The sequence below is a fragment of the Martes martes genome (genome assembly GCF_963455335.1).
Source record: "Martes martes genome assembly, chromosome: 7".
NCBI classification, from domain to species: Eukaryota; Metazoa; Chordata; class Mammalia; order Carnivora; family Mustelidae; genus Martes; species Martes martes.
The window spans coordinates 127622597-127636391 of record NC_137894.1 but is presented as its reverse complement, the minus strand read 5'-3'; the positions used below and the strand labels follow the sequence as shown (position 1 = coordinate 127636391).

Below are 13795 nucleotides of genomic sequence, written 5' to 3'. Positions count from 1 at the left end.
AGCTCGCTTAACCTCCATCATAGCCTTGGGGAAGAGATACTACCAGCATTTTCTGTTGCCTAAGAATCCAAATCTTGCGTTTCTTCAGTAATACCCAAGACCTGGCAATGGCCATTTAGCAGAGCTGAGACTGGGATCAAAGACTAACTTGCAGAGCCGGTGCTTGAGTCTACACCACTGGCTGCTGCCTTGCCACTGGGTTCACCACCCCCCGGCCCCCCAGACAGCTGCTGGTGTGTCAGGCATCCCTCCTGGAAGGCCTGTTACTTCTCCCAGAAAGAGGAAGACATTATAGTTCTTGCTAATCCCAGGTTCCGCTACGCAGGCTTACAGAGCACTGACTAAGTGGCGGGGATGTGTTCAAATGGCGTTCCAGCTGCCACGTGGCAAGAGAAGCAACCTCCCTCACCCCCAGATGGGAGGGTCACTGTCCTGGACCAGCCAGGCCCTGGCGTCCGGCATCCCTCGGGAGTCTGGCATCCCTTGGGAGTCTGGCATCCCTTGGGAGTCCGCGCCTGCTAACCCAGACACTCGGCCCCCTGCAGGCACAGCTATTTCCTTCAACTATTTTTGCCTCTTTTATTAGGTGGCAGCGAGGTCTGTGGGCTAATCCTACCACCGTGACTTGGCCACAACATTGTAGTCAAAGCAGAAAACCAGTACCAATGGGGATTATTTAGACCCCCGAAAGCCACTCTGGGCTTGAATTACCCAAAAAATGGTGGACTGAACTCATTAACACCTAGTTTGGCATTAGATCTGCCTCCTGGGGGCCAAAAAGATGCCTTTTGGTAAAAAGCCTGGACGGTAGCTTGAATCAAACCTAGGGGCCCCTGCAAACAGACTCCTGCTCCCCACACAGAACAGTGACAAAACAGGAGCCCTTTCATACCTGGCTGGGGAGTTAACCAAGTCTAGAGTTCTTGAAAAAATCTGAAGCAGAGATCACAAACTCCTTAATAAAACCCAAAGCATCAGGGAGATCACTCATCCCATGACACGCTCAGTGACAGTTCACATCCCCATTGCTGACGACGGCTGTTAAAGTTTTTACCACTGCCATTTTACTGATAGCATTTTTGAGACTAAAAAGCAGAATAACAGAGCTAAAAAAAAAAAAACAAAACTGCGGACTTGACTGCACTTGTGTTAAGTTGTGCCCCTTCCTACAAATGGGGCACATTTTCTCACCTGGATAATGGGTGCAGTAGGCACATTATCAGAGCATTAGAGAGAACACATACAGAAACACTGGCACTTGGCAGCATCTGGCAAATGTCCCCTACCAACGGCTGGACTCCAGAGCCCAAGCATCTTCCCTGGGGCTAGAATTATTTTGAAAAGCTAGTTAATTGGCCAAATTGTGAATCATAGGCCAAGGACTCAACCTCACTCAGAATCACCCGGGAGAACCTGTTAAAGTCAGCAAATTTTATGGACTCCGCCCCTAATTGATTCTGACTCAGTGTGGGTTGTAGCCCATGAACCTAAGAGTTTAATAAATACTGCAAGTGATACTGGGGTCAGGATGCAATTCGAGAAGCATCCCAACCTATTAAGAAAATCTAACTGTAATGGAGGAGCCCACAGAAGCACATTTTGTGACCTTTTTGTGACAAAGGCTCCTGAACCGCTCTGTCTTCCAACAGACAAGGGAAGTCAGCAGGATCAGGAAGGGTTCATAGCACCAGTTGTTTTAAACCCTGGTAAGAATTCAATCTGACTGGTCTTGCCTAACCTAGGACCCCTTAGGAGATACACGAGAGGGAAACTGGGCAAAACCATCCTGGGGACTGGGCAGTGGCAGTGTTCATGTTGGCTGCATGGCCACAGAGGGCTCCCAGTGTTTGGGACAGGAAAAACAGCGAGTCAAGACCGTGACCTCACCAACACTGGACCCAAACAGGGCAGGGGTTCGGGTGGACCCTCCTGGGCCAGGTACCAGTCACACCAAATCCTCCCTTTGGCAAGGTCAGCGACCTCTCCATCACTGTTTCTTCACACACCTGTGTCCTGGGCCCTCAGCCCCCTGCACAGCACCTCCTTCTCCTTTGTAGTTTGAATAAACATCATTTTATAGCTGACTGGCTCTTATATGACTGTCATCATCTTATAGCTGACAGTCCCTTCAAGGCTCCTTTCCAACCCCCTTTATCTTCTGTCAGCTGTGGCCTGACATGATAGCAATTCCACCTGTCACTTGGATTACAGATCAAAAACGTGGCTGGCGGGTCACCTGGGTGGCTCAGTGGGTTAAGCCTCTGCCTTTGGCTCAGGTCATGATCTCAGGGTCCTGGGATCGAGCCCCGCATCGGGCTCTCTGCTCAGCAGGGAGCCTGCTTCCCCCTCTCTCTCTGCCTGCCTCTCTGTCTACTTGTGATCTTTGTCCGTCAAATAAATAAATAAAATCTTTAAAAAAAACAAAACAAAAAACGTGGCGGGCTAAATTCAGTTTGGGTAACAGACAAGCATTAGGTACAGATTAAATTTACACAATGTGTTTGAGTGTCAAGGTAAATTATATCAGAAAGGAGGGGAATTAGCAGATTCCTATGGAAACACTCTGGGATGTCCTTATCTTCTTACTTAATAAAGAATTTCTGCTGGGGTCCCTGGGTGGTTCAATGGGTTAAAGCCTCTGCCTTCGACTCAGGTCATGATCCCGGGATCCTGGGATGGAGCCCCGCATCGGGCTCTCTGCTCAGCGGGGCGCCTTCTTCCCTTCCTCTCTCTCTGCCTGCCTCTCTGCCTACTTGTGATCTCTGTCTGTCAAATAAATAAATAAAATCTTAAAAAAAAAAATTTCTGCCAGGGTGTCTGGGTGGTTCAGTTGTTTGAGTGGCGGTTCTTGATTTCAGCTCTGGTCATGATCTCAGGGTCCTGAGATCGAGCCACCTGTCGGGCTCCCTGCTCAGCATGGAGTCTTGCTTGGGATTCTCTCTCTCCCTCTCTCTCTCTGCTCCTCCCCCTGTTCTCTCTCTCTCTCTCTCTCAAATAAGTAAATAAGTTTCTGCTAGAAGATAATCAAAACATTTCTGTGCTAATAATCACGTTGATTGCCCCAGCCGAGAGAAAGGGAACGAACTTGGATCCCCTCTGGTGACCTGAGATCCGGCCCTCGCTGCCCCTGTAATATTTTAGTCTCAACACTGTGTTTTTAGACTGTAGTCCAGGACCAGACTAATAAACTTACCTCTAGGTGTGGTGGTTATGGAAACATCTGGTTCTCTGAGCGTCTCCAGGTGGTGGCTGGGCACACCTTGTCTCATTCTCCTTCCTGATGTGTCTCTGTTCTTCCCCAAGTGCTAGGAGTGACCGTGCAGTGTCTGTTATGGGTAGCAACCAAGGCAGAGTGCAGGTCCACTTCCGTCATCTTACAACTGTAATCCTTTGGGCAACTCTGGGCCAGAACCCCTGGCAGCAAACCACTTCCTCTGGAATGCATGCCATTTATCTCTGACTCACAAGTCCTCCTGTCCCCAGGAACTAGCAAATGTGCCCCTGAGGTCCGGCCAGCTCCTCCCGCCTGCCGGGCAACACTGTAGAAGTGTGGGATGACTCACACCTACATCCAACCTCTGCACTCCAGGAGCTCTGCCCACCCAACTGGGTCAAGCAGTCGCAAACCCCACCACGGGGGGCTTGGCTTGGGCCACAAACAGGGCTCCCTACACCTCTGCGGAGGCTCCCAATTCCTCATCAGACAGAATTTGAAAATAAAGTGCTTTATTGCGGAGGATCATGAAGAGCTTCAGGGCAGCTGTCTGGGGACCGAGGTCCCCACCTTTTGGAGCTTCTGTGAACAGGACAGTTGGGACTTCATCACTTCAACTCCACAGACGGCAAGGAAGTACGGTTCAGGGGCGGGGGTGAGGGGGCAGGGAGAAGCGCAAGGAGAGCTAGGATTGCCAGTCAGGCGCCTCTCTTCCCAGCCCTGAGCTCGGTGCCTCTGATAACATCAGCTCGGAGCATGAAGTGGGCTGTTGGTGGGGCCGCTTCTACCACAGAATTGGCCCAGACCTGGGCTTCCCTGCCCCCGACCCAGGCCAGAGAACTTGTTTCCCAGTTCACCGTGGGGCACATCCTCTTGAAACCGTCCTGAGCCTAGCCCAAGCTGCACCATCTCCCAGGCCGATAACATGCCTACCTACAACCTGGACAGGACAGATGTGCTGGACAAAGAGAGGGCCCTGAATAGGTTGACCTGTTCCCCGCCTGGAGCCACCCCTTGCCTCGGCCGCCTCAACCTGTTGGTCCACACTGGGCTCCGCAGATTGACTTCGGCCCGACACTGAAGGTGTCCCCAAAGGGAAGCTCGGAGCCTAGATTAACCTGCAAGGGACACGCTCTTGGTCTGCGGTGGCTCCCAGCAGGGCTGGGGCAAGAGGGCCTCGTGCAACCACCCGGAGGTAGGAGGGGGCCGCTCACAAGGCTGGCTGCCAGCCTGAGTGGCACCTCGGACCTGGACTTTCCGTCACCCGGCCGGGGAATCGTGGTGTGCTGGGGAGCCCGGCCCTTACCTGTGCACAGAGCCCAGCTCAGGGGGAGAGGGGACAAAGTGCATGGCCAGGCTGGGACACAGCCTCCCAACAGCCAGGGGAAGGCGACCCTCGGACCAGACTCCCGCTTCCTCGAGTACACCCTTCGACCTCGGGGACTGAGCTCCATCCCTTGCCCTGGCCCCTGACACCCCTCAGCCTTGTGCCCACCCCCACCGATCCCCATGGGTGCCGACCTGCCTGGGGTTCTCGGGAGCCTACCCAGGGGTGCGGGCAGAGGGCCGGGGTCTGCAGGGATGGGTTCTCGGGCACAGCAACCTCCCTTCCCCCCCCCCCCCCCCCCGCCACGGTCAGTACTCCTTGGCCTCCTGCAACTGGGCCAAGTACTCTTCCTCGGGCGGGTTGTCCGCGCAGGCCCGGCCGTTGTTGGGGGGCCGCACGGTGTGGTAGCGGCTCCAGTCGCCCTTGCAGAGGATCCAGGGCAGCGTGTCGAGCTTGAAGTGCAGCTCGGGCGAGAAGTCGGTGCTGATGAGGTCGGGGGCGCCGGCGCCCTTGCCCCGGGTCAGCAGCCGGTTGTCCGCGTCGTAGCAGCAGTGCTGTGCGGCCAGGGTGCTGCTCTCGCCCGACAGCACGGAGCGCAGGCAGACGCGGGCCGTGGGCTGGTACACGTCCAGGTGCTCCCGAGGGCCGCTCGCGTCCTTCCAGCGGAAACTGCGGCCGCGGCGCTCGTCCTGCAGGCTCACGGCGCTCGACGCGGCCTCCAGCGGGTAGGAGCAGGGGCAGCTGGGCAGGTCCTGCAGCACCTGACGCATGTACTGGGCCAGGAAGTCGCTCTTGCAGTTCAGCCACCTCTCGCAGCTGTCCACCTCTGCAGGGGGGAGGGGAGCCAGTCACCGGTGAGGAGGGAGTTGATCAAGGACCTATGCCCGCCCGGAGAGGGAAGGCCACACACCAGACCTGGGTGCCCTAGGGCACCACCGCCTCCCGGCCCCTCTCCCCCGTGGGCACCCCCCTCCCCCGTGGGCACCCCCTAACCCTGACCTCCCCCTTGGACAGAGAAGGGCTACCGCACAGCCCCCTCCCCAGGAAACCTGAAGCCAGAGGCCACAGCTCAGAACGGTGTTGGCCGAGGGGCTGTCCCTCTACGTGCTGGGTGCTGGGAAGGATCTGGGGTCTTGGGGAAGGAACTGGGGGGTGCTGGGGGCAGGGACTGCTGTTTTAAGCACTTGGTAAGAAAGTGTTGCCCTGTCCTCACCGTTGGTCCATTCTCGTTCTTCCCTCCACCAGCTTCAGGCTCACCCTCCCTCTCTGGGCCCCCTGTGGCCCCCTCTGTCTAGGCTGCCTCCTCTCTTCTTTCTCCCTTGAGAATGTGGCCTCTGAATCTGGCCACACAGAAAACATGGCTCCTTCCTCTTTGCTCCAGAATGTGGGGGCACGCCCTGCCACATAGTGCTCAAGCTGGCCATGTGTCTTTCTCCTCCTAAGGCCCGAGTTCCCCGAGAGCAGATCCCGGTCCCGCACAGCGCCAGGCGCACCCCACTGGCTCAGGGAGCCTCACAGTAGTGACCATGGGCCCCACCTGCGAGGGGGCCTGTCGGCAGCTGCCTCCCTCCTTGTGGGGTGCAAGGGACCCCAAGAGATGCAGATGCAGAATGTTCTAGTAAAAACAGCCTGCTCCCCTACGCTGCCGGAAGGAGCAGTTCCGGAGTTCTGGTCCCTGCCCTGTTTCTGACAGCACCCCTTCCCACACAGAGCCTGCCTGGGAGCCCCCAGAGTGACCGAGAGTGGAAGCCAGAATATCCCATCCCATCCCACAGCCAGGCAGAATATGCCCCCCAGGGCAACCTCCAAGCTCTGTGGCTCCCATCAGGAACTTCTTCCCAGCAGGAATGTCAGGCTGGGGAAGGTCAATGGCCTGGCTAGGGGGACTGAGAAAGGCCAGGGTCCCTTTGCCAGAGAGGGTCATCTTCCAGCTGGAAAGTGTACCCTGCCTCCATGGACGGAGGTGAGATTCCTGTCTGCAGTGATGCTCGACACTCCCGGAAAGGTTCTCCCCAAACTCCCGGGAGCAGGGCCTAGCTCCCCACGGACCTGGGCCGAGCATGTCCGGAGCATTGTGGGCCGGGGGCTGCCACCCCTCACTGGGGAAGCCCAAGGGCTCTTTGTCCTCGGTGCCTTTGGGAGGAGAGGCGGCCAGGCTGGTGGGACCCTGGGGCACCTCCGTGCTCCCTGTGGGGAGGCCCAGCCCTCACTAGGCTCTCAGTGCCCACAGCATCCGGGCTAGGCCTGGGCCGAGGCCAGGCCACTGAGTCTGGGAGCTCCCTGCCTCCCTTCTCCAGGCCCCGCCCTCAGACAAGGCGCCTGTGCCCAGGAGACCACCAGCGTGTAAGCAGCTGCCTCTGCCGGCCCCGGCCCTGGGGCTCGTTTCACCGCGACAAGGGGGCAGGCAGTAGACTCGGGACCTGGCGGTGGTACAGACGCGGCCGCAGGGCCAAGTCCTCCTCTGGCTGGGAGACCAGGGCCTTCACTACTCTGGACGCTCAGAGTCCAAGTCAAGGCAGGAAGCCAGGGATGAATGAGCACCGGGGGAGCACCGGGGGAGCACCGGGGCCCATCAGCAGAACACGCCCCTTCCTTGGGAGCACGCCGCCCTTCCCAGGGCTCCCGGCCTAGGGGACGAAGCATGGGCTGGATTCCAGTCCCCGCCTGTCCCTCAGTTGGGCACCCCCATAGAGCAGACCTCTGTGCAAACCACGTCAGTCAGAACCACAGCTGACAAGATCATCCTGGCACTGGGATATTAAGGAAGATCGTGCTTCCCACACTGGGGACCCAGTGCTGGTCTGAGGAACCCGACGTCCACCAAGACAGGTTTTTCAGGGCTGGGACCCGGGGGCGGGGGGGGTGTCTCTGTGGAACCCCCAGAGTCCTGACATAGTCCTGACAAAGTCCTGACAAAGCCAACTCTCTCCTCAATTCCCAGGCAGGTCTAAGCAGGCGGGCACCAGGCGTTGAAGGACAATTCGTGGAAGATGAGCTGGAAAGCCTGAAGTTTCTGCCAGTTTACATTATTTTGGTCTTATTCCTTAGCACGGCACCTCCCTCCAAGGATCTAATGCCAGGGCTCTGGGGAGAATGGCTGCGACTGTGCATGAAACAGGTATGCGCCCAGGGAAGGCTGGACTGCAGCATAAAACATAAAAACAGCTGTCATGGGGGTCTGGCCGGGGCTGAGGGGGCATTTTCTGGATGGTCTGCACTGTTAGGTGGTTTTCTGATAAAAACAGCCAATATTTAGTTTACTACATGCAGGCACGCTAAGTGTATTAACTCACTTAATACCCTCTACACCCAGTCTTACGTAGCGAGGGTTGTGTCATTCTCCATTTTAGAGAGGAAGGAACAGAGGCACAGAGAGGTTAAGCAACTTGCCCAAGGTCGCTCAGCTGGTTAGCGGCAGAGCCAGGATGCAAACCACACACTCTGAAAATGAAGTCAGTTGTGAGTGGTGGGGTTTGTAATGTTTCCCAATTTGTTGGCAACTGACACATATGAATATATATAAAATTACAAATGTCCACTTTGCTGAAGGGGGGGTCTCAGGGCTGTTGTGGAGGTCAAATGTTTGGGAAAAAAAGAAAACCCAAATTTTGCAAGCTACGGGTAACGCTGCTACTTAGGGGATGATGGTGTTTGTACAGGCCCCTGCTCGGGAAGTTCTCAGGCCTCTCTCTAGCCCCATTTCCACTCAGGACCTCCAGAAGTCGCAGCTGGGGATGCCAAGATGGGGAGCTCACCATAGCCGTCCGGCTCCTTGAAGGCCCAGTCCCCAGGGGCCAGCCAGCCCTGCTCCCGGCTGCCTACGGCCCACTGAACCCGGGCTCCTCCTCGTCATACTCTTCGTTATCCCTGTCCTCCTGGTCCTCACTCTCGCCGACCTCCTCCTCCTTTTTCCTCCTCCTCCTTCTCCTCCTTCTCTTCCTCTTCTTCCCCTGGGGCTCTGCCCTTGAGATTGGTCCTCCCCTCCTTGCCCTCCACGACGCCCCAGGACAGGGGCCAGAAGAGCTCCTTGACAGGTAGCCAGCTCGAGGACCCCTGGGGCCAGCGGCGGCCGGGCTCGGCCAGGAGGTCCATCTCCACCTGGGCCTGGGGTTCCTCTGCCACCTCAATGGTCACCTGCAGAGGGACAGACACAGGCAGGCAGGTAAAGGAGAGCTCAGAGCAAGACACCAAGGATAGGACCGATGACGATAGGGGCAGAGGTCCTCCCTTCCCTCCAAACCAGCTGGTTTTCTTCACCAAACTTCCTGGCCTCCCAGAGCACATGGGGTCACAATTTAAGACTCGGCTGTGCATCGGAATCCCCTGAGTATCAAGACGCCCGACCCAACCCTAGACCTGTGTTTAACTACCTGACATGGGGCCAGGCGCAACAGCTTTAACATTGTGCCAGGATAGAGACCCACTCTTTAAGATGCGCTGGCTGGTGGGGCGCCTGGGTGGCTCAGTGGGTTAAAGCCTCTGCCTTCGGCTCAGGTCATGGTCTCAGGGTCCTGGGATCGAGCCCTGCATGGGGTTCCCTGCTCCGCGGGGAGCCTGCTTCCCCCTCTCTCTCTGCCTGCCCCTCTGACTACTTGTGATCTCTATCAAATAAATAAATACAATCTTAAAAAAAAAAAAAAAGACGTGCTGGCTGGGAATTATGGCTCCAGTGGACTGTGGGCGCCCAGCTAACACCCTGGGGGCTCACTGTGGGACTGGAAAATAACAGCAAAGATAGCAAACTCCCATAGTGGCTCTGGGTGGGGAGGTCTGGGGAAGGGGACAAAAGGGGAACAAAAGGGGTTCCCTCACTCACCCCACAGTGGACAGGAAATAAGGAACATGAAATCATTTATGTGAAAGGGAACTTTGAAAGCATTATTTTTGGCTATTATAGAATAATATGAGGGGCACCTTGGTGGCTCAGTGGGTTGTCTGCCTTCGGTTCAGGTCATGATCCCAGGGTCCTGGGATTGAGCCCTGCATGGGCTGGGGCAGGGGATGGGGAGGCGGGCTGCGGGCCTCCCTGCTGAGCAGGGAGCCTGCTTCTCCCTCTCCTTTTGCTTCCCCTCCCCCTCTTGGAGTGTGCTCTCTCTCTAAAATAAATAAATAAATAAAATATTTTTTAAAAAGCATTGGATTCTATGCTTTTTTGTGGCCTTTTTTTTTTAATATAAAGATTTTATTTATTTATTTGAGAGAGAGTGAGAGATAGCATGAGAGGGGAGAATGTCCGAGGGAGGAGCAGACTCGCCATGGAGCTGGTAGCCCAATGCCGGACTCAATCCCGGAACTCCAGGATCGTGACCTGGGCTGAAGGCAGTCACTTAACCAACTGAGCCACCCAGGTACCCTCTCTTTTGATGAAAGTGTTTTGCAAACTGTAGATGCTGCACAAAATGCAGAACTACTACCGTCAGGGGGGCGCCTGGGTGGTTTAGTGGGTTAAAGCCTCTGCCTTTGGCTCAGGTCATGATCTCAGGGTCCTAGGATTGAGCCCCGCATCGGGCTCTCTGCTCAGTGGCAAGCCTGCTGCCCCCACTCTCTCTCTGCCTGCCTCTCTGCCTATTTGTGATCTCTCTGTCAAATAAATAAATAAAATCATTAAAAAAAAAGAACTACTACCATCAGGGATTGAGGACTGGCAGTGGGGAATATAAACTAGAATCCCACTGGCCCCATAAAGCCCCTCTGGGGGGACAGCGCCCCACTACCAGCCCACCCCATTCTGCATACAACCAAGACTGCAGGAAGGATGGGCCTGGGTGAGGGCCACGAGTCACTCCTCCCCCAGATTCCTAGAAGCCCTTGAAGCTCACGAAGCTTCCCCAACTCGTTGGGTCCTCATGACAGCCCTGCCGGGGCTGTCCGTCCCTCACCATGGACTAGAAAACATGGGCTCAGCAGGGCACGCGCCCTGCTCAGTCTGTGGCCGGGAAGAGGATGACCAGTACTCCCACTACTTCATCTTCGGTGACCCTGAACAGGACCCCCTCCCTGCAGGACTCCCTCCTTGATGGGAAGGCGGATGAGCCCAGCTCCTCCCCAGGTGTCCATGGGCCCATGGCCCTTCTGGAGCTCTCACCTGCATATTGGGGTTTGGGGCACTCAAGTCTGTGTTGGCCAATCCTGGCAGCTTCTGCAGTTCAAGCAGCAAGGGAGTGACCTCCAGGGTCCTGGGAGGGGCCGTCCTGTCCCGGCTCAGGGCTGCTGGCTCACTGAGAGCCCGGCGCCTGGGATGGCATGGCCCTGCCTGGAGGTGGGTTCTGGGGAGCAGTGGGCTCCTCTCTTCTTCCCCAGGAGAGCTGGGATGTGGGGAGGCCAAGACCTGAAAGAGAGAGAGCGGGGGAGGGAGGGGTGACTGGGGTCAGGGCTCGCCCCAAGTAGACCTGAAGAGGGGGTTTCGGGAGCCCTGGGGTCTGTCCAGGCCACACACTCCCCATGTGACTATGTATCTGGACGCACCTGCTTGACCGCCTCAGAGGGTGAGTGAGGTCCTGTCCACAGACTGCTTAGACAGACGCTGCCAACATGAGGCATGACAGGGGGTCTAAATCAGGGTTCTACACATGGAAGAGATACAAGCCAAGCTCCTCATTTTACAGATGAAGAAAACTGAGGTCCAGAGAGGGAAGCGTGTATTTCCAAGTGCAGTTAGCAGACCACATGCCTCAGGGTCCCCAGGGCTCTTGCCCGGGAGTAGGCAGCAGGCCTCCCAAGTTGGGGCAGGAAGGCCCAAAAAGGCCTACAGGAAGTGAGGGCCGACCTGGCCTCCCCGCAGCAGGCTCCCTGGCCGCTGGCCCCCAAGCCATCCAGGAGGGGGCTGTATGCCTTAGCATCCCTGACCACTGCTACCTTCCTCCTCCTGCCCACCTGGGGCCCGGCACCTTTCCTGTTCCAGGTGCTGGTACAGCTGCCTGTCCGCCAGTTAATTCCCTCTACTGGCCAGTGCCCTTGCAGGGTCCACACCGGGACTGTCCCTGCTTCCGCTCAGACAGTAAGTGAAAGACCCCGTTGTCTCGGGCTCCAGCGGCAGCCCTCACCTGCTCAGACAGTGGGACACTGAGGGGGCCATCCACCTACTTCCAGGCTGCAGCCATTACTCAGGTCTCCACAACAGGATGGGAAGGGCACTGTCCAGAGCTGCCTTTATGAGCCTCAGGGGCTGGGCGCCTGGGGATCCTGCCCCCACTCAGTCCACAGCCTTGACCCCATCTCCCACCTCATACCTGAAACAGTGTGAAGAAACACAGGTCTGGACAGTCAGATCAGCTTGGGTTCAAATCCCAGCTCTGCCTCTTACTAGCTCATTCACCTTGAGCAGCAAAATGAGCATAATTCCTACCTGGAAGGATTGTCAGAATTTATTTATCAAACATTTCCGCAGCACCTACGTGCCAGGCACTTTTCTGAACACTTACTTAATCACTGATTGCACCTCCCAACAACCCTCAGCGGTAGGTGCCAGCTCTCATCTTCATTTCAACAATGGAAACTAAAGCACAGAGAGGGCAAGTAACTTGCCCAAGGTCACAGCAAGACATTTAGTGGTAGAGCCAGGATTTGAACCAGACAGCCTGGGCCCAGAGCCTACACTCTTCTTCTTCTTCTTCTTTTTTAAAGGTTTTATTTTTCAGTAATATCTATACCCAAAGTGGGGCTCGAACCCACAACCCTGAGGTCTAGCGTCACACATTCCACCAGCTGAGCCAGCCAGGCGCCCCAGAGCCCATACTCCTAACTGTTATGCTCGGACACTACAGGCAAGAGCGTGGAGGGTCTACTGCCCAAATCAGAGGCAAACTAAACTCAGTCTAGTTTCTCACTGTGACTTTCTTGGGTTGGAAAAGAGAATCAAAACCTTCTTCGGTCTCTCCCCTTTAGCCCCTCCCTGCGCGGGCCCACAGACTCCTGGTTTCAAGTCTCCCACATTAACCACTATGGGTCCGCCCGAGTCTGGCCCTGGTGTTGGCCGCCGAGTCAAGGGGTTCAGGTGTAGACAGCCGGGCCGGATGAGCAGAGGAGGGACAGCTGAGTAGCAGAACAAGTCAGCCCCTTTGCTCACCCATCTCGGAGGCCTGGCACATCCCGGTGTGTTGTCTTCCTGGCAGCTCCCACCCACGAGGCCACCAAAGCATCAACTGTCCCTGTGACATGGTTTGGCGGCTCCTGTCTGCGGCCTCTGGGTCCCAGAGACAGGCAGTCCCAGGACAGCAGGACATCGGGGTCTGTGGCCTCTCAGGCTGGTGTGGATCGGAGAGGGGTGCGACGGGCCAACAGGTTGTACAACACACAGGGTAGCCCTCACACAAATCATCCAGCCCAGAATGTCAACAATGCTGCAGTTAAGAAGCCTGGTCTCAGGGATGCCTGGCGGGCTCAGTCAGTAGAGCATGTGACTCTTGATCTCGTGTTGTGAGTTCAAGCCCCACACTGGGTGTGGAGATTACTTAAATACATACATACATACACTAAAAAAAAGAAAGAAGGAAACTCTGCTTTAAATTCTGGCTGCTAAGGGGCACTTGGGTGGCTTAGTGGGTTAAGTCTCTGCCTTCGGCTCAGGTCATGATCCCAGGGTCCTAGGACTGAGCCCCGTGTCGGGCTCTCTGCTCAGTGGGGAGCCTGCTTCCCTTCCTCTCTCTGCCTGCCTCTCTTCCTACTTGTGATCTCTGTCTGTCAAATAAATAAATAAAATCTTAAAAGAAAAATTCTGGCTGCTTAGGTCTGAATCCCCAGATAGCCTGACTTCTGACCTGGGGGACCGTGACAGGGACGTAATCTCTATGAGCATCCTTATCTGTAAAATGGGGAATAGTGATGGGAAAGAGCTGGTTTCCAGCAGGTGCTCAGAAATGTGCGTTTCCAGGCTCTTCAACCTCTCCACTCCCTGGTGCCCAGATGGACCTGATGATAAGCAAAGGCCACAGAAAGCCCCAGCTAAACATCCCAGCCACACACACATGCCACCCTTCTCGAGCTTCTCTCAGGCCTCCTGCCCCGTGTTTCAGGCCCAGAGAACCCCAGGAGTGGAGTGGAGTGGAGTGGAGGGGGGACACCCGTCTTAGTTCCGGTTTCTTCAGAAGCCAACCCTGACACAAGAATTCAAGGGCAAGTCGTTCCTTTGGAAGGTGATCCCAGGAGTCAGGAGCAGGGAGTCGCGGCGTGAGTCCGGCATGGGAAGCAGCTAATATAGAAATGCTCCCTCAGGTTAGTGACCACGGTGACAAGTGGAACTCAGTCCCATCCGGTGC

At 56.1% G+C, this 13795-nt stretch overlaps 1 protein-coding gene across 1 annotated transcript; it reads right to left on the bottom strand.

Moving 5' to 3' along the window:
* Positions 1-4849: 4849 nt before the first annotated feature.
* Positions 4850-11081, bottom strand: ISM2 (isthmin 2; the record flags this gene model as incomplete). Its single annotated transcript, XM_080809761.1, has 5 exons — positions 4850-5367; positions 6591-6728; positions 8504-8675; positions 10627-10869; positions 11007-11081. 5 exons carry the CDS (start codon positions 11079-11081, stop codon positions 4850-4852), a joined length of 1146 nt encoding a protein of 381 aa, XP_080665887.1.
* Positions 11082-13795: the final 2714 nt, after the last annotated feature.